General features: G+C 51.3%; 1 protein-coding gene across 1 annotated transcript in view; it reads right to left on the bottom strand.

Annotated features, from left to right (window-relative positions):
• Positions 1-5,007: 5,007 nt before the first annotated feature.
• LOC120932854 (aldo-keto reductase family 1 member B1-like) overlaps positions 5,008-24,348 on the bottom strand; it is a 61,480-nt gene continuing 42,139 nt past the window's right edge. Inside the window, exons 7-10 of the mRNA XM_040345643.1 lie at positions 7,944-8,025; positions 6,317-6,400; positions 6,134-6,216; positions 5,008-5,530 (exon numbers count right to left, since the gene is read on the bottom strand). Of these exons, the coding sequence (XP_040201577.1) occupies positions 5,488-5,530; positions 6,134-6,216; positions 6,317-6,400; positions 7,944-8,025 (292 nt within the window). The 3' untranslated portion in view covers positions 5,008-5,487. The remainder of the gene's footprint in view (positions 5,531-6,133; positions 6,217-6,316; positions 6,401-7,943; positions 8,026-24,348) is intronic.

Raw genomic sequence — 24,348 nt, 5'->3', positions numbered from 1 at the left:
GACGGCCCTGTAGCTCCAGCGACCACCTGACAAGGCACAGCTTGATTGCTCGGAGCTCCAGGATATTGATCGGCAGGCGGGACTCCTCCCGAGTCCAGCGCCCCTGGGCTGACTGGGTGCCCCAGACGCCCCCCCAGCCGAAGAGGCTGGCTCCGTCGTGACCACTGTCCAGCGGCACGGAAGAAAAGACTTCCCGGACTGAAGCACCGGAGACGTCAGCCACCATGCCAGGGAAGATTTGGCCAGATGGCTCAACCGAATCTGGCGATCCAGAGAAGATGGGACCCTGTCCCATCGTGACAGAATCTCCTTCTGTAGTACCCTGGTGTGGAATTGGGCATACAGAACCGCCTCGAAGGAGGCCACCCTCAGACCCAGAACCCGCATGCAGAAGCGAAGAGATGACCACTTCTGGGTCAACAACTGTCTCACTGCAGATTGCAGGGTCAGCAGGTTTTGCGATGGGAGGAACACTTTTGTCTCCCCCGAATCCAAAACCAGCCCCAGGTGTTCCAGCCTCTGGGACGGAACCAACACTGATTTTCTGAGATTCAGAAAACCAGCCAAACTCCTGCAGAGTCCGACACGTGATGGACACGTCCTCCTCTAACTCTGAGCCTGAAGAAGCTCTCAGGAGAAGGTCGTCCAGGTATCCCACGATAGCGATCCCTCGCTGCCGTAGCAAGGCCAGGATCGGGGCGAGCACCTTGGTGAACACCCGTGATGCCGACGCCAGCCCGAACGGGAGGGCCACGAATTGATAGTGGTCCTCCCCGATCGCAAAGCGCAGATACCTTTGGTGGCTTGTGCAAACGGGAACATGCAGGTATGCGTCCATGATGTCTAAGGACGCCATGAAGTCCCCCTGGTGGAGGGACGCTATGATAGAACGGACCGACTCCATCCTGAATCGCTGCGCCTTGACAAAGGAGTTGAGGGCCTTTAGGTCCAGGATAGGGCGAACCCCTCCCTTCTTGGGGACCACGAACAGATTGGAGTAGAACCCCCGAAACCGTTCCAGCGAGGGGACCGGCACAACCACCCCCCTGTCCAGAAGAACCTGGACAGCCCCGGACAGGGCTAGCCGACGATCCGGAGGAAGCTGGAGGTTGGATGGAAAAAATCTGTTTGGGGGACAAGAAAGGAACTCTATCTTGTACCCCGAGGCGACCACCTCGCAAACCCAACGGTCGGATAGAAGAGAATTCCACCGATCCACGAAGTCGTGAAGCCGTCCCCCCACCCGAGACCCGGGCGGGGGCAGACCTTCATGCGGAAGCAGGCTTGTTCGGTTTTTTGAACCAGGGGCGCTTACGCCCGGCAGCAAGGGCTTTTGCACCTTGCGGACCTTTTCCAGCCGCGCTGGCGCACGAAAAAAAAAACGCTTAGGGGGTAGTAAAAGTAGGACCTTGCTTGCGGCGAGGTTCCCTACCCTTCCCCGACTGAGGGAGCAAGGTGCTCTTACCTCCAGTGGCATCCTTAATGATGTCATCCAGGGATGCCCCCAAAAGCCGTCCGCCCTTAAAGGGCAAATCTATCAAGGCCTTTTTTGAGGACTGGTCAGCCGACCAGCACTTCAGCCATATAAGGCGGCGCAGAACCACTGCGTAGACAGAAGCCCTGGAAAGCAAAGGAATCTAATCCATATCCGCCTCGCAGAGAAACTTCTGACCCTGAATCAACTGCTCAGCCAGGTCCCTAGAGGACTCGGAAGCACCCTGGACCTCCAGATCCTGCAGCAGGAGCTTCGCCCTTTCAGTTAGCGTCTGAGCAACCAGGGCGCCGGCCAGAGCCGGCCTTACCGCCGAACCCACCACCGAGAACAGGGAGCGGGCCACGGCCTCCACTCTCCTATCAGCGGGGTCCTTGAAAGCAGGAGCCCCCTCCACAGGCAACGTAGTAGCCTTACTCAGTCTGGACACAGGAGGGTCCACCGACGGAGGAGTGACCCACTTTTTTAAAAAGTCCTCCTCCAGGGGGTAACGGGTAGCAAAGCTTTTAGGAATAGTAAAAGCCTTTTGCGGTGTATCCCATTCCTTATACAACATATTGTCTAAATAAGGAACACAGGGGAATACCTTAGCGGTACGCGGTGGTTTGCGGAATCCAAAAGGGACTGACACCGCTGGTGTCTCCGCCACATCCTCTAAATGAAGAGTCTCACGCACCGCAGTAATAAGAGCTCCAACAAATTCCTTGTCAGCAGACTCCGCAGCAGAGTCATCCTCGCTGTCCATGTGGGTTAAGCCCGCATCCTCTGACATGACAGAACCAGAAGCATCAGATTCTGCGTCAGAGATATCCCCAGAAACAGCCTCCGGGGGGGGCGCTTTTTTACCCCCCAACCGAGCACTGGCTGCTCCAAACCTGGTGAGAAAAAGACTCCAGGACAGCCGACACCGACTCAACAGATGTGGCAGGGGAAGGGGCGCTTAAGGGTTAATTCCGGCATTGTGAGGAATGAGGGGCCTGATTCAGGCTCCATATTGCAGCTGCCGTGTCACCCCCACTGCCAATGGCAGGAAAAAAGTCCCCCACAGGTCACCTCCCGGCCGCTAGAGCACAGTATGGGGCCCCCTGAGACTCACCACCCTCTGTACAGCGCGGTCTGTGAAGGCAAGTGTGTGCTGAGGAGAAGCTGCAGCGCTGCGTCTGTCCCCTCAGATGATTCGCGGTCTTTTTTCCCCGCCGAAACAGCCACTAGAGGCCGAACTAGTGCTGAAAACGGCGCCGGCCACAAGAAAATGGCCGCCGAATAATACAAGCGCGGCTCCGGCAAAATGGCCGCCGTTGCGCAGTTTTAAAAAGACAGTGTACCCAAAAATGACAGTACACCAAAACAGCACACAGCACACACAAAAATGCCCAGAATGTCCACCACAGTCCCCTGCAGTGACACAGAACAGCCCCAGCCATACCACGAGTGAAAAAAAACAAAAAATGAGCCCCAGAGAAAAAAACCCCCTGCACAGCCGTCACCCAAAGGGGGAAGGAGGGAGAGGAATAAGGGAGAGAGGAAAGCAGGGAAAAACCCTCAGTCGACCTCCCAAGGGAAAACATTCCAGCCAGACCACTTACCTGAGTAAGGGGCCACTACTTACCTGTCCTGCGACTACCCGGCTGGAGGTATCCCAGACAGAACCAACGTCCGCGAACGGCATGGTTGTCAGCCAGACACACTGTGACAAGGCCATAGAGACCGGTCATATGTGTGCCCTAGAACCGAAGTTCCCCGGCCGCCCCTGGAGCAATGGGGCCTGTCGTGGACGTCCCAAAGCGGAGCTGAGGGCCGTCACACGCTCGAAGGCCGAACCTGGGGGGACTACAAGGGTCGAGGACCCAGCCTGTCACCCAGTCGGCTGTTGATAGAAGAATCGCAGGATTCAAAATAAAATAAAAAAGCGAGGAAAAAACTCGCAAAAAGCAAAAAAATTTTGCAAGAAAAAACTCCAGAGTCCAGGACTCCAGAGAGAGCCTGACTCTCCTGACGGTTAGGCAGAAACAAAACTGAGGCTGCTGAAGCAGAGTGGGGGTTATGCCTGGGGGAGCCACGCCCCCTGGGAGGAGCGGCATGAAGGAAAGTTTTTAACACCTTAAGTGCTGTAGAATTCTGCCTAAATCTCCTGGTAGGAAGAAGCATAACCCTAAGGTCAAAGGATGCTGTGTCCGTCTATGAACGAAAGAGAAATTCATTTTTTTTTTACAAAATTTTCGTTCTTTCATTTATAGCGAAAAAAATAAAAAAAAAACGGCAGAGGTGATCAAATACCACCAAAAGAAAGCTCTATTTGTGGGAAAAAAAGGACAAAAATGTCATTTGGTTACAGTGTTGTATGACCGAGTTATTGTCAAAATGTGAGAGCACCGAAAGCTGAAAATTGGTCTGGTTATTAAGGGTGTTTAAGTGCCCAGTGGTCAAGTGGTTAAACTGAAGAGCTTGTCCTCCAGCATCTTAAGACTACAAAAAACAAACAGTAGAAGGTTCTGTTTATCTGGATGCAAAGAAAGCGACACCCAGAGTGTACCATTGTTGGCAGATCTAGAAGAAAACATCAGGATGCAGGTACCATTCCCCTTTGCACTCCAACATGGATAATACTCGCAGTCCAAAATTCGTCAAACATGTGACTTGTAGTGCTCTAGCAAAGTTTATCTACATGGGAAGATGAAGCATCGTTGACCCTTTATTGATCTAGGTGTCATCAGCCAATGCAATGGAAGAACCTGGTTCAACCGATGCATGTGCCCTCCAAGAGGTCACATCCTTTCCTGCCACTTTGTACAAGACAGATGCGGCAGCTATAGCCCCTAGCAGCAATCATTGTATTCTGCTGGCCGGGAAGGCTCCCCACGGCACCCCGCCAAAAGGACACAATAGCGATGTGGAGGGAATTCTACCAACACTTACTGTGTTAATAGGGGAATCTTGATTGTCTTTCCTTCCACCTATGGTGAAAGGAGAAAAAAAAAAAAAAAAAAGGGGATCCATCTAAGGCTTGCTCGGAAATACTGGTTGTATGCCCGTTTTGTTAATCTAGAAGTATCTTCCGTATTTATCGGCGTAGGTTTCGGCCAGCGCTTGGGTTTCCTCACCCTCCCCTTCACCACAGAATGAGAATGCTGAAGCCCCAAGCCGCGCTACAGGTGTCGGGTAAAAGAAATTCTGCTTATTTTTTGTGACATCATGAAAGTCTAGATGGGAGAATAAGAAGTAATTTTAATAATTCATAAAAAGTTTGTCTAATGTTAAATAGTGATTATAAATAACTGTAGTTTTTCCAGAAAATTCCCTCCTAAAATTGGGGTGCGCGTTATACGCCGATAAATACGGTATATACTTACTCACCAGATCAAAAGTCCCGACTTCACTGGCGTCAAGCTTGGTCAGTTCTTGCGCTTCTCCATTTTTTTGCTCACAGAAATTAATTTTTCTAAAACTAAAAGCAATCTACCTATAACTGCCTGTTATGCTCTATACAAGACCATAAGAAGCTGCAGACAATCCAGTACAAGTAGTTTTTTTTATTATTAAAGAAAATGTTAAATGAAACAATTTGAAAAGCCAAGTTTATTGTATGCATTTGGAAAAGCAAATCTAAATAACGGCTGTCAGAGGAGTTGCTGGCAAGTGCTTTCCTTGCAGGAGTAGTAATCTGGAGTGTGGTGACAGCATGTTGCTCAAATTTCAATATGACTGCTTTAATTAACCCTTCAAGTGCAAAAAGAATGGAGTGAGGGCTGTAAAATAAACAGGTAGTTTTTGCTCAGTTTGTTATAGAAATGATGTTAAGGCGACCTGCCAACTTGCAATCATGTATTCTTGAGTGAGGCACTTTTTGTTTTTGGAGAAATGGATCAGTCAAATGATGCAGTCCCTCCCTTGGCTTCACTCCTTACTGCTGAACTATGCGTTCTACATAACAAAGGCTAGACATCAATTAGGAAACGCAAGAACACAACCATGGCTTTTACCAGAGACACATCCACTCAATACTCAGCAATGAACGGATAATCCTTATGTGTTCTGGCTCTGCAGGATGAGAAAGGTGGTAAATTTATTTTATGCAAGAAAGCAAAAAAATCTTTCAAAATGTAATCTAGGTCAGAGCATTGTGTAACATTAAAAAAATAAAATAAAGTAACAAAATCACTTTAAGCTCCTGTTGCTGGGTAGAGTAAAAAAACTGAATTTAAGAAAACCGATCATCAGGAAAATAGAAATAAATGAACCTTTGATCTAGTTAGATATTCATTATAAACCATTTTAAATATAGCTAGTGTACGTACCGGAATGCCATTTGCCTAAGGAACATCTGAGCTTAGTGTTATTTGCCCACAAAAGGTGGATGCAAGCATTAGTTGGACAATTATTTTTCTTAAAATACATGTCCGATTCCCTTTAAGGGGTTGAAGAATTGTTACCAGCTTCTGCCTGAACTTCTCAGGGTATAAGAAAAGCCTTCATAGCGCCATGGTTGAAAACTCTTATATCTGTAGCCATGTGATAACCTATCATATGTTTCAAGGATTTAACCAACTTTGCCTCATCCCTCTTCCAATCTATTTTCAATGTTCACAATACACTCCTTCAGCAAAGTAAAAAATGACCAGGAAAAGCAAAATGAATACTTACGTAGACAATGCACAGACCCTCCAGCCCCGATCAAAGCTCATTATCTCTTTCATTTCTTCCTTAGACAGTTCAAAATCAAACACCTGCAGATGATATATAAACAATATGAGAGTTCATAAAAATTGATATTGCAACAGGACAGTTCCTTCACTACCCCAAAAATACAGACATAAGTTTCCATACCTGAAAATTCTCCAAAATGCGCTGAGGAGTTACAGATTTTGGGATAACAACCAAGTTCCTCTGAATAGGGAAGCGGAGCAGAACCTGAAATGTAAATCATATTAGCCAATGTGTCTTCATAATCTTAACATGACAGATGTCTTTATGTCTAGCGGCAATCTTCAATTTTGGTTCATCTAAATCCCTGGCGCCCAACCTGCAGTCCCTTGTCACTTATTGTGCAGGTCTCAGGGGCCCTGCAGACAATAGTCTGGTTTTCCTTTGCCAAGGTGCTTATTCAAGGCAGAGATAGAAAACTTTTCTCTCAACTAGACTTTAGACTTAAGGACCGAGCCTCTTTCTGAGATTTGTTGTTTACAAGTTAAAAACATGTTTTTTTTGTGCTAGAAAATTACCTAGAACCCCCAAACATTTTATTTTTCTAACACCCTAGAGAATAAAATGGCGGTCGTTGCAATACTTCGTCACACTGTATTTGCACAGCGGTCTTACCAGCGCACTTTAGTGTTTTTTTTTTTTTTTTTTGTTTTTTTTAAAGGGGTCACTAAAAGGAAAAAAATGTTTTGCCTAAAATTAATGTCTGCAAGGTAGACAGAATAGTGTAATGATTCTGTTAAAAAACGAGTAAATACCTATTAAATTCCTTCATCTATATCACCTCCGGCATTTTAGTTTCTGTTCTCTCATTCACTTCCTGGTTTGCATCGTTTGTTCATGTAAGAACTACATTTCCCAGTATGAATTGCGGCACGCTCAGTAATTCACACCTCCTTGAAGTCTCTAACACGTAGAGAGCGTCCTGCCGCACAGATGTAGTTCCCAGGAGGGGATGAGCACATTACTCACCACCGCAGTAAAGCCTCCCGTCACGGTGGTGAGTAAAATCAGACAAGCAGGAAGTGAACAGAACAGAGAAGAAATAGAGCAAGGGAGCTGTGGTGGCTCAACGCGATTGGCACTGCGCTGACAAGCCATTCACCTCTGCAGCTAGAGGTTCGGATCCCGGTCTCGGCTACATGTGAATTGAGTTTGGTGGTCTCAGCCCGGCTCCCGGTGGGTGTGCTATGCGAGGTAAGCCTGCGCTTAGTACGCCCACCCCCTCCCACAAAAACCACCACACTTACACGCCCTCAAAATTGGGTTAACATGCACGCACTTTGACCACGCGGTCTCTAAAAAAGAGAGGCGAAGGACTAACGGGGCTGGTTGAGCGGGCTAGATCCTCTCACTCCCTTATAGGGAGTCCCTCTGCCCCGTTGGATGTTTTGAGTTACAGAAGAGGTCTAGGGCTAGAATTATTGCTCTTGCTCTACAGATAGTGGCGATACATCACGTGTGGTTTGAACACCATTTTCATATGTGGGCGCTGCTCACGGATGCGTTCGCTTCTGCACGCGAGCTCGGCACTTTATTTTTTTAGAACAGTGTAAAAAGACACTTATTCCTATTACAAGGAATATAAACATCCCTTGCAATAACTAAAGCATGACAGGTCCTCTTAAATATGAGATCTGGGGTCAAAGGCCTCAAATCTCATTTACACTAAAATGCTAAAAAAGCGGGTATGATATTTCCCCACTGATCTTTTATAAAAAAAAAAAAAAAAAAAAAAAAAAAAATCAATCACCTGGGCAGATGTCTTCTTATGTCTAGCAGCAATCTCTTTGATTTTTGGTTCATTTAATAGGGATGGATCCTCTGGCTTGGCCCTTTAAAAACAAGATATGGTTCAATTTAGCAATTGTGCTTACTGAAAGAAAATGTAAAGCAGAACATTTTATGACTACAAACCCAAGTTCTCAAAATTGATAGCAACTATACATCACAAAAAAAGTGATAGAAGAAGGGTGATGATCAACAGGGGACTAAATGCACACACAGCCCAGAGCATAAAGGCTATTGCAGAGATATGTGACTGCATTATCAACCTGGACAGAATCCAATTCAAGATTAGGATAAAATGGAAGTATTGCTGCAATAAAATGTAATTCCTATAAGAATTACATTGTATCAATTACCGTATTTATCGGCGTATACCGCGCACTTTTTTGCCCTTAAAATCAGGGCAAAATCGTGGGTGCACGATATACGCCGATACTTGCTTCCCGCGCTGTGTTTGAACCACTCCGCCGACATATACCGAGCGCAGTACACTCGGCTCCGCTCGCGGTCACGGCCTTTACGCGAGAGGAGCCGAGCCTGCCCGAGTATATGTCGGTATATGTCGGCGGAGTGGTTCAAACACAGCGCGGGATCAGCTGAAAAACACAGTGGGGAGGCCACCATGATGGCCACAGAAGGACAAGGCCGCCGGGCCTTGTTTCCTTTCCTGGTTGGGGGTGCACGCTATACGCCGGTGCGCGTTATATGAAGATAAATACGGTATTTCGAATTAAAGCTCAATTGCCTTACGTAACCACTTAAGGACCACCCACCGAATATATACTGCGGCAGGGCGGCCCTATTGCGCGACCTGTACATAGTTTTGTGCACGAGACACTGCGGGCACACCCACTGCAGGTGAGCCAAGAGGCAGAATGGGAATCTGCCAATGTAAACAAAGCAGACCCCCTTCAGAGAGGAGAGTACAGTGATAGTCTGTTCCTAGAAATCAGGAACAGCGATCTCTCTGTACTCCTAGTCAGTCAACTCCCCCCACGGTTAGAAACACCTCCCTAGGACACACTTATCCCCTTGATTGCTCCCCAGTGTTAACCCCTTCTCTGCCAGTGTCATTTATACAGTGATCAATGGATATATTTAGCTTTGGTCACTGGTCCAAAAAAAAAAAAAAAAAAAAAAAAAGTGTCCAATCTGTCCGCCGCAATCCCGCTAAAAATCATAGATCACTGTCATTACGAGAATTTTTTTTTATATTAATAAAAAATGCCATAAATCCATTCCCCATTTTGTAGACGCTATAAACTTTTGTGCAAACCAATCAATATACACTTATTGGTTTTTTTTTTTTTTTTTAACCAAAAATATGTAGCAGAATACATATTGGCTTAAAGGGGGTTGTAAAAAGGTAAAAAAAGGTTTCCCTAAATAGCTTCCTTTACCTTAGTACAGTCCTCATTCACTTCATCCTTCGATTTTGCTTTTAAAATGTCCTTTTCTCTTTCGTTCATAGACGGACACAGCCTTCATTGACCTTAGGGTTATGCTTCTTCCTACCAGGAGATTTAGGCAGAATTCTACAGCACTTAAGGTGTTAAAAACTTTCCTTCATGCCGCTCCTCCCAGGGGGCGTGGCTCCCCCAGGCATAACCCCCACTCTGCTCTAGCAGCTTCAGCTTCAGTTTGTTTCTGCCTAACCGTCAGGAGAGTCAGGCTCTCTCTGGAGTCCTGGACTCTGGAGTTTTTTCTTGCAAATTTTTTTGCATTTTGCGAGTTTTTTCCTCGCTTTTTTATTTTATTTTTGAATCCTGCGATTCTTCTATCAACAGCCGACTGGGTGACAGGCTGGGTCCTTGACCCTTGTAGTCCCCCCAGGTTCGGCCTTCGAGCGTGTGCCGGCCCTCAGCTCCGCTTTGGGACGTCCACGACAGGCCCCATTGCTCCAGGGGCGGCCGGGGAACTTCGGTTCTAGGGCACACATATGACCGGTCTCTATGGCCTTGTCACAGTGTGTCTGGCTGACAACCATGCCGTTCGCGGACGTTGGTTCTGTCTGGGATACCTCCAGCCGGGTAGTCGTAGGACAGGTAAGTAGTGGCCCCTTACTCAGGTAAGTGGTCTGGCTGGAATGTTTTCCCTTGGGAGGTCGACTGAGGGTTTTCCCCTGCTTTCCTCTCTCCCTTATTCCTCTCCCTCCTTCCCCCTTTGGGTGACGGCTGTGCGGGTTTTTTTTTTCTCTGGGGCTCATTTTTTCACTCGTGGTATGGCTGGGGCTGTTCTGTGTCACTGCAGGGGACTGTGGTGGACATTCTGGGCATTTGTGTGTGTGCTGTTTTGGTGTACTGTCATTTTTGGGTACACTGTCTTTTTAAAACTGCGCAACGGCGGCCATTTTGCCGGAGCCGCGCTTGTATTATTCGGCGGCCATTTTCTTGTGGCCGGCGCCGTTTTCAGCACTAGTTCGGCCTCTAGTGGCCGTTTCGGCGGGGAAAAAAGACCGCGAATCATCTGAGGGGACAGACGTAGCGCTGCAGCTTCTCCTCAGCACACACTTGCCTTCACAGACCGTGCTGTACCAGAGGGTGGCGAGTCTCAGGGGGCCCCATACTGTGCTCTAGCGGCCGGGAGGTGACCTGTGGGGGACTTTTTTCCTGCCCTTGGCAGTAGGGGTGAAATGGCAACGGCAATATGGAGCCTGAATCAGGCCCCTCATTCCTTACAATGCCGGAATGAACCCTTAGCGCCCCTTCCCCTGCCACATCTGTTGAGTCGGTGTCGGCTGTCCTGGAGTCTTTCTCACCAGGTTTGAAGCAACCAGTGCTCGGTTGGGGGGTAAAAAAGCGCCCCCCCCCCCGGAGGCTGTTTCTGGGGATATCTCCGACGCAGAATCTGACAACGCTATTGCTGCTTCTGGTTCTGTTGTGTCAGAGGATGCGGGCTTAACCCACATGGACAGCAAGGATGACTCTGCTGCGGAGTCTGCTGATAAGGAATTTGTTGGAGCTCTTATTACTGCGGTGCGTGAGACTCTTCATTTAGAGGATGTGGCGGAGACACCAGCGGTGTCAGTCCCTTTTGGATTCCGCAAACCACCGCGTACCGCTAAGGTATTCCCCTGTGTTCCTTATTTAGACAATATGTTGTATAAGGAATGGGATACACCGCAAAAGGTTTTTACGGTTCCTAAAAGCTTTGCTACCCGTTACCCCCTGGAGGAGGACTTTTTAAAAAAGTGGGTCACTCCTCCGTCGGTGGACCCTCCTGTGTCCAGACTGAGTAAGGCTACTACGTTGCCTGTGGAGGGGGCTCCTGCTTTCAAGGACCCCGCTGATAGGAGAGTGGAGGCCGTGGCCCGCTCCCTGTTCTCGGTGGTGGGTTCGGTGGTAAGGCCGGCTCTGGCCGGAGCCCTGGTAGCTCAGACGCTGACTGAAAGGGCGAAGCTCCTGCTGCAGGACCTGGAGGTCCAGGGGGCTTCCGAGTCCTCTAGGGACCTGGCTGAACAGTTGATTCAGGGTCAGAAGTTTCTCTGCGAGGCGGATATGGATTAGATTCCTTTGCTTTCCAGGGCTTCTGTCTACGCAGTGGTTCTGCGCCGCCTTATATGGCTGAAGTGCTGGTCGGCTGACCAGTCCTCAAAAAAGGCCTTGGTAGATTTGCCCTTTAAGGGCGGACGGCTTTTGGGGGCATCCCTGGATGACATCATTAAGGATGCCACTGGAGGTAAGAGCACCTTGCTCCCTCAGTCGGGGAAGGGTAGGGAACCTCGCCGCAAGCAAGGTCCTACTTTTACTACCCCTAAGCGGTTTTTTCGTGCGCCAGCGCGGCTGGAAAAGGTCCGCAAGGTGCAAAAGCCCTTGCTGCCGGGCGTAAGCGCCCCTGGTTCAAAAAACCGAACAAGCCTGCTTCCGCATGAAGGTCGGCCCCCGCCCGGGTCTCGGGTGGGGGGGGGACGGCTTCACGACTTCATGGATCGGTGGAATTCTCTTCTATCCGACCATTGGGTTTGCGAGGTGGTCGCCTCGGGGTACAAGATAGAGTTCCTTTCTTGTCCCCCAAACAGATTTTTTCCATCCAACCTCCAGCTTCCTCCGGATCGTCGGCTAGCCCTGTCCGGGGCTGTCCAGGATCTTCTGGACAGGGGGGTGGTTGTGCCGGTCCCCTCGCTGGAACGGTTTCAGGGGTTCTACTCCAATCTGTTCGTGGTCCCCAAGAAGGGAGGGCTTCGCCCTATCCTGGACCTAAAGGCCCTCAACTCCTTTGTCAAGGTGCAGCGATTCAGGATGGAGTCGGTCCGTTCTATCATAGCGTCCCTCCACCAGGGGGACTTCATGGCGTTTTCTTCCGTGCCGCTGGACAGTGGTCACGACGGATGCCAGCCTCTTCGGCTGGGGGGGCGTCTGGGGCACCCAGTCAGCCCAGGGGCGCTGGACTCAGGAGGAGTCCCGCCTGCCGATCAATATCCTGGAGCTCCGAGCAATCAAGCTGTGCCTTGTCAGGTGGTCCCTGGAGCTACAGGGTTGTCCTGTCAGGATCCAGTCCGACAACGCCGCGGCGTACTTCAATCATCAGGGCGGCACAAGGAGCTCGGCCGCGGCGACGGAGGTCGCTCACATACTTCGGTGGGCCGAAAGGTCCGTCCTGTGCCAAAAATGGGGCACTCCAGACGTGGACCTTCTGGCGTCCCGTCTCAATAGGAAGGTACCACGGTTTGTGGCCAGGTCAAAGGACCCGTGGGCAGACGCGTCAGACGCGTTAGTGGCTCCCTGGGGTCAATATCACCTGATTTACGCCTTCCCTCCTCTAAGGCTCCTACCTCGCCTGCTGCGCAGGGTGGAAGCCAAAGGTATTCCAACGATCCTGATCGCCCCAGATTGGCCGCGTCGCTCTTGGTACGCGGACCTGGTACGTCTGGTGGCAGACGCCCCCTGGCGTCTGCCTCTGAGGGAAGATCTCCTGTCTCAGGGCCCGATCTTCCATCCTGCTTTACGGTCACTGGCTTTAACGGCGTGGCTGTTGAGAACCAGGTACTGCGTGCACGGAAGTCCACTTCTCGAAAAATTTACCATCGTACATGGAAAGCATACATCTCTAGGTGTGAGGAGATGAAGTGGCACCCCCGTACTTACGTGGTGTCCCGGATCCTGCTGTTCCTACAGCGGGGAGTGGACCAGGCTCTTGCCTTGAGCACGATCAAGAGTCAGATTTCTGCTCTGGCTGTTTATTTTCAGCGTCCCTTGGCAGCGAATTCTTTGGTTCGCACGTTTGTGCAGGGGGTCCGGCATGTGGCCCCCCCGGTGCGCCCTCCGCTACCTTCTTGGGACTTGAAATTGGTCCTCTCGGCGCTTCAGCGTGCCCCCTTTGAGGACATTCGGGAGATCCCTTTGCTGACCTTGTCGCAGAAGGTGGTCTTTCTGGTAGCTATTACCTCTATCAGACGAGTGTCTGAACTGGCGGCCTTGTCTTGCAAGGCCCCCTACTTGGTCATCCATCAGGATAAGGCGGTGCTGCGCCCGCAGCCCTCTTTTCTTCCGAAGGTCGTTTCGGCCTTTCACATTAACGAGGACATTGTTGTTCCATCATTATGTCCTCAGCCGAAGAACCCGAAGGAAGCCATTTTACATTCTCTGGATGTGGTTCGGGCCCTTCGAGTTTACTTGTCGGCGACAGCTCAGTTCCGGAAGTCGGACTCGCTGTTCGTGTCTGGTCCCAGTAAGGGCCTGGCAGTCTCGTCGGCCACCATTTCCAGGTGGATCAGACAGGTTGTGCTTCAGGCCTACGCCCTGAAGGGGCGGGCGCCTCCCTTTCGGGTCACGGCGCATTCGACCAGGACGATCGGGGCCTCCTGGGCTTTCCGACACCAAGCCTCTGTGTTACAGGTGTGTAAGGCTGCGACCTGGTCGTCGGTCCACACTTTTTCAAAGTTTTATAAGGTGGATGTGAGTGCATCTTCTGATGCCTCCTTCGGCCGCAGGGTGTTACAGGCGGCAGTTTAAGGTTGGAGTTCCTCCGTTGAGTAACTCCGGTTTTGTTTGGGGTGTAACCTGTTTTTGCCGTGTTATTTTCCCACCCCTCGAATTTTTTTTTGACACTGCTTGGGGACGTCCTTAAGGTCAATGAAGGCTGTGTCCGTCTATGAACGAAAGAGAAAAAAGGATTTTTGTACTCACCGTAAAATCCATTTCTCTGAGTTCATAGACGGACACAGCACCCACCCCTCCTTGGTTTGTACTGCTTGTTACGAACTGAAGCTGCTAGAGCAGAGTGGGGGTTATGCCTGGGGGAGCCACGCCCCCTGGGAGGAGCGGCATGAAGGAAAGTTTTTAACACCTTAAGTGCTGTAGAATTCTGCCTAAATCTCCTGGTAGGAAGAAGCATAACCCTAAGGTCAATGAAGGCTGCGTCCGTCTATGAACTCAGAGAAATGGATTTTACGGTGAGTACAAAAATCCTTTTATTTCTTCTGAGAAATCCTCACTTCCTGTTCTTCTGCCTGCAACTCCACACAGTAATTAATGCAAGGCTTTCTCCCTGGTGTGGAATGTCGTGCTGGCGCAGATTCCAAGAGCCTAGAGGGGGGAGTTGGCCTCCTAGGACATTTTTAACTCTTTGGTCCAGTGAGCATTCCTGGCAGATGTGCATAAAGACTGCCCTATCGTCAGCTCAAGGACCTCACAGGTAGTTTAAAGGCATCGCCCGAACAGGGACTTGAACCCTGGACCCTCAGATAAACACTAGGGTTGTCCCGATACCAGTATCGGTACCGATACCGATACCGAGTATTTGCGTGAGTACTTGTACTCCCGCAAATACCCGATACCTAAATAGAATACTTGCCCGAGCCACCCACCCCCGCCGCATCGAATGCCGCCGCAGACCCCGTCGCATACCGCAACGCCACCGCATGGGTTAAACAGCGTGCGGGGAATATCACAGCTTTCATTTGAATAGCTGTAGTATTTCCCGCTGCGCCGCGTATAGACACTCCCCCTTGCTCGGGATCTGTCCAATCCCGAGCAAGGGGGAGTGTCTATACGCGGCGCAGCGGGGAATACTACAGCTATTCAAATGAAAGCTGTGATGTTCCCCGCACGCTGTTTAACCTATGCGGCGGCAGCATCTAGGTATGGGGGGACATGGCTGCATATGTGGGGGGGGACGGACATGGCTGCATATGTGGGGGGACGGACGGACATGGCTGCATATGTGGGGGGGGGGGGGACGGACATTTAAAAAATAGGATTTTTGTACTCACCGTAAAATCCATTTCTCTGAGTTCATAGACGGACACAGCCTTCATTGACATTAGGGTTATGCTTCTTCCTACCAGGAGAGTTTAGGCAGAATTTAACAGCACTTAAAGTGTTAAAACCTTTCCTTCGTGCCGCTCCTCCCAGGGGGCGTGGCTCCCCCAGGCATAACCCACACCGTGCTCTAGAAGCCTCAGTCCGTAACAAGCAGTATAAACCAAGGAGGGGTGGGTGCCCCTTCAGGGCATAGGCCTGAAGCACAATCCGTCGGAACCACCTAGGAACGGTGGCCGACGAGACTGCCAGGCCCTCTTGTAGGGCCAGCCACCGACACGAACAGGGAGCCCGACTTCCGGAACGGAACCGTAACATACAAGTACACGCGTAGGGCCCGAACCACATCCAGAGGATGCAAAGTGACCTCCTCTGGGCATTTCGGCCGAGGACATAAAGGATGGAAGAACAATGTCCACATCCAAGCGAGAAGCCGAAACGACCTTAGGGAGAAAAAACTGCTGCGGCCGCAGCACCACCTCATCCTTACGGATGACCAAGCAGGGAGCCTTGCAAGACAAGGCCGCCAGAACAGACAGACACCCATCTGATCGAGGCAATTGCTACCAGAAATAAAATAACCTTTTGTGACAATAAACAAAAATCCTCCGGAATGTCCTCAAAGGGAGCATCCCGAAGCACTGAAAGGACTAAATTCAAGTCCCATGGGGGTAATGGAGGGCGCACCGGAGGGGCCACCTGCCAGACCCCCTGACCCAACGTACGCACCCAGGAGTGCGATGCCAAGGGTCGCTGCAAGTAAAAACAGCAAGAGCAGAAATCTGGCTCCTAACCGTACGTAAGGCGAGAGCCTGAACCACTCCCTGCTGCAAAGACAGCAGAATCCTGTACACAACGCATGTACGAGAGTGCCAGTTCATCTCCCCACACACAGAAGTAGGCCTTCCATGTATGAGGAAAAAACCTACGTGAGGTAGACTTCCGTGCAGGCAACACGGTAGAGACCACCGAGCCCAATAGGCCTCGGTCCTTAAGCCCCTGGCTCTCAACAGCCACGCCGCTAAGGCCGGTGGCTGTGAAACAGGGTGGAAGATCGGACCCTGTAACAGACGCATCAGGTCCGCGTACCAGAAGCGACTCGGCCAATCAGGACTGATAGAATCCCTACAGCTTCGACTCTGCGCAGCAGGCGAGGAAGAAGCTTCCGAGGAGGGAAGGTGTAAAGTAGGCGACAGTGACCCCAAGGAGCCACCAACGCGGCTGCCCACGGGTCCTTAAACCTGGCCACGAACCGTGGCACCTACCGATAAAGACGGGACGCTAGAAGGTCCACGTCCGGAGTGCCCCACTTTCGGCACAGACCCCAAAACACCTGCGGGTGGACAGACCACTCTCCTTGGCCCAGTGCAGTGCGACTTAGGTAGTCGGCTAGCCAATTCCATATTCCCGGAATGTACCCGGCCGATAGCGCCGGAACGGACCCTTCGGCCCACCGAAAGGATGTGCGCGACCCCCGTCGCTGCAACAGAACTCCGTGTGCCTCCCTGATGATCAACCTACGCCACGGACGTGGTGTTATCGGACAGGATCCTGATCGGTCGGCCCTGTAGATCCAGGGACCACCTGGCAAGGCAAAGCTTGATTGCTCGGAGCTCCAGAACGTTGATCAGTAGGCAGGACTCCACCCGAGTCCAGTGCCCCTGGGCTGACTGGGTGCCCCAAGCGCCCCTCCCCAACCGGAGAGGTTGGCATCCGTCGTGACCACTGTCCAGTGGCCTGCAGAAAAATGACTTTCCGGCCCGAAGCACCGGAAACGCCAGCCACCACACCAGGGGAGACATGATCAGATGACTCAACTGAATCTGGTATCCAGAGATGACGGAAGCTAGTCCCATCGTGACAGCAGTTCCCTACGTAGTACCCTGGCGTGGAATTGGGCATACGGAACCGCCTCGAAAGAGGCTACCAACTGACCCAGAACCTTCCTGCAGAATCGCAGAGATGACCGCTTCTGGGTCGGCAACTGCTGCACAGCAGATAGCAGAGTCTGAAGTTTTTCCGTTAGGAGAAAAACACTGCCACCCCGGGGGAACCCAGGACTAGTCCCAGGTATTCCAGTCCCTGAGACGGAATCAACCCTGATTTCAGGATAATCCAGAAACCAGCCGAACACTCGGAGAGCCTGACACGTGATAGACACGGCTCCACCAATGCAGAGCTCGAAGAAGCTCGTAGGAGAATGTCGTCCAGACATCCCATGATAACAAACCCCCGCTGTCACAGCCGGGCCAATATCGGGACGAGCACCTTGGCGAAAACCCGCCGAATGGGAAGGACACCAATTGAAAATGGTCCCCCCCGACCGCAAAGCACAGAATCTCTGGTGCTTTGAGGATATGCGAACATGCAGGTACACGTTCATGACATCCAAGTATGCCAGAAAATCCCCCTGATGGAGTGCCGCGATTACCAAGCGAATCGACACCACCTAAAAGTTTGTGACAAAACAAACGAGGGACTTGAGGCCCAGGATGACCGGGCCCCATCCTCCGTGGGGACACAAACAGAATGGAGTAAAAACCCCGAGACCGTTCCAACGAGGGAACTGGCACAATCACTCCCCTGACCAGAAGATTCTGGACAGCCCCTGACAGAGCCAACCGGCGAACCGGAGGGAAAAAACCTGTTGGCAGACAAGAGAGAAACGCAATCTTGTACCCCAAGGAAACCACTTCGCAATGCGAAGTCAGTCTCCCACCTGAGACACGGGCGGGAGCAGACCTTCAGGCGGAAGCAGGTATGTCCGCAGACTTGTTAGGCATGCGGCATCAGGTGCGCTGCTACCCCGCAGCGGGGATTCAAGCACCATGTAGACCTACCCCCACCGCACAGGGCGGGCGAAAAAACGCTCGGAGGTAGGCAAGGAGGGTCCTTGCACAGGGCGAGGTCCCTAGCCCTTCCCAGACTGTGGGAACATCACGCGCTTACCACCCGTGGCATCCTTAATGATGCCATTCAGGGAAGTCCCAAAAGGACCGTTCCCCGTGAACGGCCAAGGCCTCCCTAGAGGACTAGTCCGCAGACCAGCTCCTCAGCCACACAAGGTGGCTCAGAACCCTGCAGAGACGTAAGCCCCGGAACGTATCCATGGCCGCTTTGCAGAGAAAATTCTGACCCTGAACTATCGTTCAGCCAGGTCCCAAGAGGACTCGGAAGCCCCTTCTTCCAGCACCTGCAGCAGGAGCTTCCAGTTGGGGCCTTACCAGGGCCCCGGCCTCACCGCCCAAACCACCATGGTGAATAGGGAGCGGGCCACGGCCTCCACTCTATCAGCGGGACCCTGAAATGCAGAAGCCCCGTCCACAGGCAATGTGGCGGCCTTGCACAGTCTGGACATAGGGGGTCCACTGGCGGAGGAGAGACCTATATTTTAAGTCCCCCTCAAGGGGGTAACGGGTTGCAAAGTTTTTAGACAAACTTTTTGTGGTGCATCCTATTCCTTGCATAACATATTGTCCAAATAAGGAACACAAGGAACCCTTCAGCAGTGCGTGGCAGTCTGCGGATCCAAAAGGTACTGACACGGTGGTGTCTCCACCACAAACTCAATTTTTAGAGTCTCGCGCACCACAGAAAAAAACAAGAGCTCCAACAATTTTTGCTGACACTGCAGCAGACATCCTCATCATCCATGTGGCTCAAGTCCGCAGCCTCTGACAAACCAGAACCAGATTCCATGCCAGAGACATCCCCAGAAGCAGGCTCCAGGAGGGGGCGCTTTATTACCTTCCTTCTGGGCACTAGCTGCTGCAAATCTGGCAAGAAAACCCAGGATAGCCACATAAACAGATGTGGCAGGGGAAGGGACGCTAAGGGTTAACTCAGGCCTGGTGGAGAGGGAGACCTGGCTCAGGTTCCACAGTGCCAGCGCTGAGACACCCCCCCTGCAAGGCAGGACAAAAAAATCCCCACTGGTCACCTCCCTGCAGCTAAAGGAGAGCATGGGGGGCCACTGGTACTCACCACCTCACCCGGTGCAGCGCGGTCCGAGAGCCGTGCAGCGCTGTGTCAGCTTCTCCCTGAGAAACAGCCGAGGTGATCGCAGCGCCAACACCAGCCACACGAAAATAGGAAAAACGGCCGCCCAATGCAAAACAGCATAGGACCACAAGAAAATGGCCGCCGGGCTATACAAGGCTAGGCTCCGGCAAAATGGCCGCCAAATGACGCAGATTTAAAAAGACAGTGCTTTTTTTTTTTTTTTTAGCAACTGTCACACAGAAACACCTCACAGCACACTGCAAAGGCCCAGAAGTGAACACCACAGCCCCCTGCAGTGACACACACACACACAGCCCCTGCTACACCCGGGCCCAGTGATACGAGCCCCAGAAAAAAAAAAAAACCCTCACAGCCGTCACCCAAAAAGGGAAGGAGCGAGAGGAATAAGGGAGAGAGGAAAGCAGGGAAAACCCTCAGTCGACCTCCCAAGGGAAACATTCCAGCCAGACCACTTACCTGAGTAAGGGGCCACTATTTACCTGTCCTGCGACTACCCGGCTGGAGGTATCCCAGACAGAACCAACGTCCGTGAACGGCATGGCTGTCAGCCAGACACACTGACAAGGCCATAGAGACCGGTCATATGTGTGCCCTAGAACCGAAGTTCCCCGGCCGCCCCTGGAGCCACGGGGCCTGTTGTGGACGTCCCAAAGCTGAGCTAAGGGCCGGCGCACGCTCAATGGCCGAACATGGGGGGACTACAAGGGTCGAGGACGCAGCCTGTCACCTAGTCGGCTGCTGGTTCTGTCTGGGATACCTCCAGCCGGGTAGACGCAGGACGGGTAAGTAGTGGCCCCTTACTCAGGTAAGTGGTCTGGCTGGAATGTTCCCAGGGGAGGTCGACTGAGGGTTTTTTCCCTGCTTTCCTCTCTCCCTCCTTCCCTAATGTCAAAGAAGGCTCTGTCCGTCTATGAACGGAAGAGAAAAAAGGCCAGCACACACCTGACCAGTCAGTGTGCTGGTAAAGTGCAAAACGTGACGCCGCCTTCCCTGTTGATGCCCTCTTGGGAGAAACGCGTCGGGTGGATCGAGTATCGCTGACGTCACCACGCTCCCAGCTGATCGGTCTGAACCGATGCTGGAAAGACTTGCACCCGTTTACCAATAGTCTTGCAAACTTTGTGATAGTGCAGTGTTTTTTAAAAAGTATCTTTTAAATAGGTCAGTTGGATTGGAATAAAGCACCAATTTCCAAACGAACTACTGCACTATGAAATCCTCTTTTTACTTTTGATACCCACACGTTCCTTTTGAACTGGAGAGGCTGTTGTATCCTTGAAATAACCTGGCGGGAGATATCTTCAGGTGTGTTCCTGAGCTTCCAGCAGAGGAGATATCCCGAAGCAACCATCCAGTGATAGACATCCTAATTTCAGTGCCCGATTGACCTCTTGGGGGCCAACGTTCTGGTAAGCGGCCATCTATTTCTATACACGAGAGAAGTGTTTTGCTGATCAGCTGTTTGCCATTTAAGTTACATGTATCCATTCACTACTGGGGAGTGGGATCACACATGAACTAGTGCCTGGATGTTTCCCTGACAGGACTTATTTATTGCACACTTTTTTTTTTGGATATGTCTAAAGACATTCGTTTCATCATTTTCCTTTTTGCCATTTCATATTCATTTTTTGCTTCACTAATTTGTAGCGCACCCGTTTCCTTTTTATGCACAATGTGCTGGTAAACCTGAAAATCTGGACACAGGACTGGGGATTTCATCCCACCCAGATCTCTACGAAATCCACAGGCTCCAGGTCCCAAAGTGGACATTATTAAATACTGAGGAAACTGAAACGCCAGTTTCCTCTGTAAACGAATCTGTCACACTCCCGAAGTGGGCTGTGTTGTTCATAGACAACCATACCATGGCTATGCCATGTCCCCGCTCCCCTTCAGGGTCTGACTAAGCCTATAGCTCCCGCTGCTCTCAGAGTCTCTTGTGAGACTAGGAGTGCTGCAGATAGGACAGCACTGGATTGTGAGAGCACTCTAGTAAGTGTTGGGGGGGGGCTCTCGACAAGTGGTGAAACGTATGTACCTTAATGCAGAGAAAGCGTTAGGGGTGAGCTGAGAACAGTCAGTAAATTTGATGCCAAGACGTTCCTCGGCCAGGAAAAGAGGCAGCCTCTGACTTGCTGCAGCTTCTAAGTAAGCAATTTCAATACAGAAGAGGAACCTGTACAACTGTGCAAGACTGAAGGAAAAGCTGGAGTTCGGCTTCAAACATTGCCAGCATTATGAGCATTTTGCTAGAGGGAAACAAGTCTACACTATTACACTACGAGGAGACAAACATTCCTTATATAAAGCCAGGAAGCTGATGACTGACCAAGACATTTAACCCAAATGGTGCGGTAAAATGGAAAATAAGGAACAATGGGTGAATTGAGGTATTGGAGGAAAAAAATAAATAAAAAAGGTCAGTCCCAAACAGCCAAACTAATGAGCCTAGACCATTAAATACCCCCAAGCTGTTAGTAACAGTGTTGCATACTATAGTGATATCAATACACTCCTGAGAAAGTGGAATCTACTTAAGATATTGGAACCCTACTTGGCCTCTGCTGTAGCAGGCTCCACAGCATGGTAAGGATAGACGCTCGAGGACCTGTTCAGGTCATGCCCAGGGCCTGATCAATGCGTGGAAAAAGCAGTGACGAATGAATGTTCACAGCCCAATGTATCCAAGCTAATTGCTCACATAACCCTAACCCATAATTATGAAAAGGGCATAGCTCTCAGGACAGGCTCTATGCATAAATTCACTTGGATGTGGACCTCAATGACATTCCCTATTATTGTTTGATGCATTTATTATTTGGTACTACCAACTGATATCCTTTCCCCAGTTATTGTTGATGTGATTTTTTTTTTTAAGCTCGATTGCTTGGTTCAGCGATACCCTTGTTCTGTGTCCCTCGTTGTATGCAAAAAAAGGATTTTTGTACTCACCGTAAAATCCATTTCTCTGAGTTCATAGACGGACACAGCATCCTTTGACCTTAGGGTTATGTTCCTCCTACCAGGAGATTTTAGGCAGAATTCTTACAGCACCCAAGGTGTTAAAACTTTCCTTCATGCCGCTCCTCCCAGGGGGCGTGGCTCCCCCAGGCATAACCCACACCCTGCTTCAGCAGCTTCAGTTCGTAACAAGCAGTACAAACCAAGGAGGGGTGGGTGCTGTGTCCGTCTATGAACTCAGAGAAATGGATTTTACGGTGAGTACAAAAATCCTTTTTTCTCTTTCGTTCATAGACGGACACAGCATCCTTTGACCTTAGGGACGTCCCCAAGCAGTGTCAAAAAAACGAGGGGTGGGAAAAATAACACAGCAAACAACAGGTTACACCCCAAACAAAACCGGAGTTACTCAACGGAGGAACTCCAACCTTAAACTGCCGCCTGTAACACCCTGCGGCCGAATGAGGCATCAGAAGATGCACTCACATCCACCTTATAAAACTTTGAAAAAGTGTGGACCGACGACCAGGTCGCAGCCTTACACACCTGTAACACAGAGGCTTGGTGTCGGAAAGCCCAGGAGGCTCCAATCGCCCTGGTCGAATGCGCCGTGACCCGAAAGGGAGGCGCCCGCCCCTTCAGGGCGTAGGCCTGAAGCACAACCTGTCGGATCCACCTGGAAATGGTGGCCGACGAGACTGCCAGGCCCTTACTGGGACCGGACACAGACACGAACAGCGAGTCCGACTTCCGGAACGGAGCTGTCGCCGACAAGTAAACTCGAAGGGCCCGAACCACATCCAGAGAATGTAAAACGGCTTCCTTCGGGTTCTTCGGCTGAGGACATAATGATGGAACAACAATGTCCTCGTTAATGTGAAAGGCCGAAACGACCTTCGGAAGAAAAGAAGGTCGCGGGCGCAGCACCGCCTTATCCTGATGGATGACCAAGTAGGGGGCCTTGCAAGACAAGGCCGCCAGTTCAGACACTCGTCTGATAGAGGTAATAGCTACCAGAAAGACCACCTTCTGCGACAAAGTCAGCAAGGGGATTTCCCGAATGTCCTCAAAGGGGGCACGCTGAAGCGCCGAGAGGACCAAGTTCAAGTCCCAAGAAGGTAGCGGAGGGCGCACCGGGGGGGCCACATGCCGGACCCCCTGCACAAACGTGCGAACCAAAGAGTGCGCTGCCACGGGACGCTGAAAATAAACAGCCAGAGCAGAAATCTGACTCTTGATCGTGCTCAAGGCAAGAGCCTGGTCCACTCCCCGCTGTAGGAACAGCAGGATCCGGGACACCACGTAAGTACGGGGGTGCCACTTCATCTCCTCACACATAGAGATGTATGCTTTCCATGTACGATGATACATTTTTCGAGAAGTGGACTTCCGTGCACGTATCATGGTAGAGATTACCGGGCCCGACAGGCCCCTGTCCTTCAGTACCTGGTTCTCAACAGCCACGCCGTTAAAGCCAGTGACCGTAAAGCAGGATGGAAGATCGGGCCCTGAGACAGGAGATCTTCCCTCAGAGGCAGGCGCCAGGGGGCGTCTGCCACCAGACGTACCAGGTCCGCGTACCAAGAGCGACGCGGCCAATCTGGGGCGATCAGGATCGTTGGAATCCCTTCGGCTTCCACCCTGCGCAGCAGGCGGGGTAGGAGCCTTAGAGGAGGGAAGGCGTAAATCAGGTGATATTGACCCCAGGGAGCCACTAACGCGTCTGACGCGTCTGCCCACGGGTCCCTTGACCTGGCCACAAACCGTGGTACCTTCCGATTGAGACGGGACGCCAGAAGGTCCACGTCTGGAGTGCCCCATTTTTGACACAGGATCTGAAAAACCTCCGGGTGGAGAGACCACTCCCCTTGATCCAGAGTCGTGCGACTTAGGAAGTCGGCTTGCCAATTCAGAACTCCTGGAATGTATACCGCTGACAGGGCCGGAACGGACCTTTCGGCCCACCGAAGTATGTGAGCGACCTCCGTCGCCGCGGCCGAGCTCCTTGTGCCGCCCTGATGATTGACGTACGCCACGGCCGTGGCGTTGTCGGACTGGATCCTGACAGGACGGCCCTGCAGCTCCAGGGACCACCTGACAAGGCACAGCTTGATCGCTCGGAGC

Source organism: Rana temporaria, chromosome 3 (genome assembly GCF_905171775.1).
Source record: "Rana temporaria chromosome 3, aRanTem1.1, whole genome shotgun sequence".
In the NCBI taxonomy this organism is placed as follows: domain Eukaryota; kingdom Metazoa; phylum Chordata; class Amphibia; order Anura; family Ranidae; genus Rana; species Rana temporaria.
Note: the sequence above shows the minus strand (reverse complement) of the source record. Positions and strands in the feature narration are given on the sequence as shown.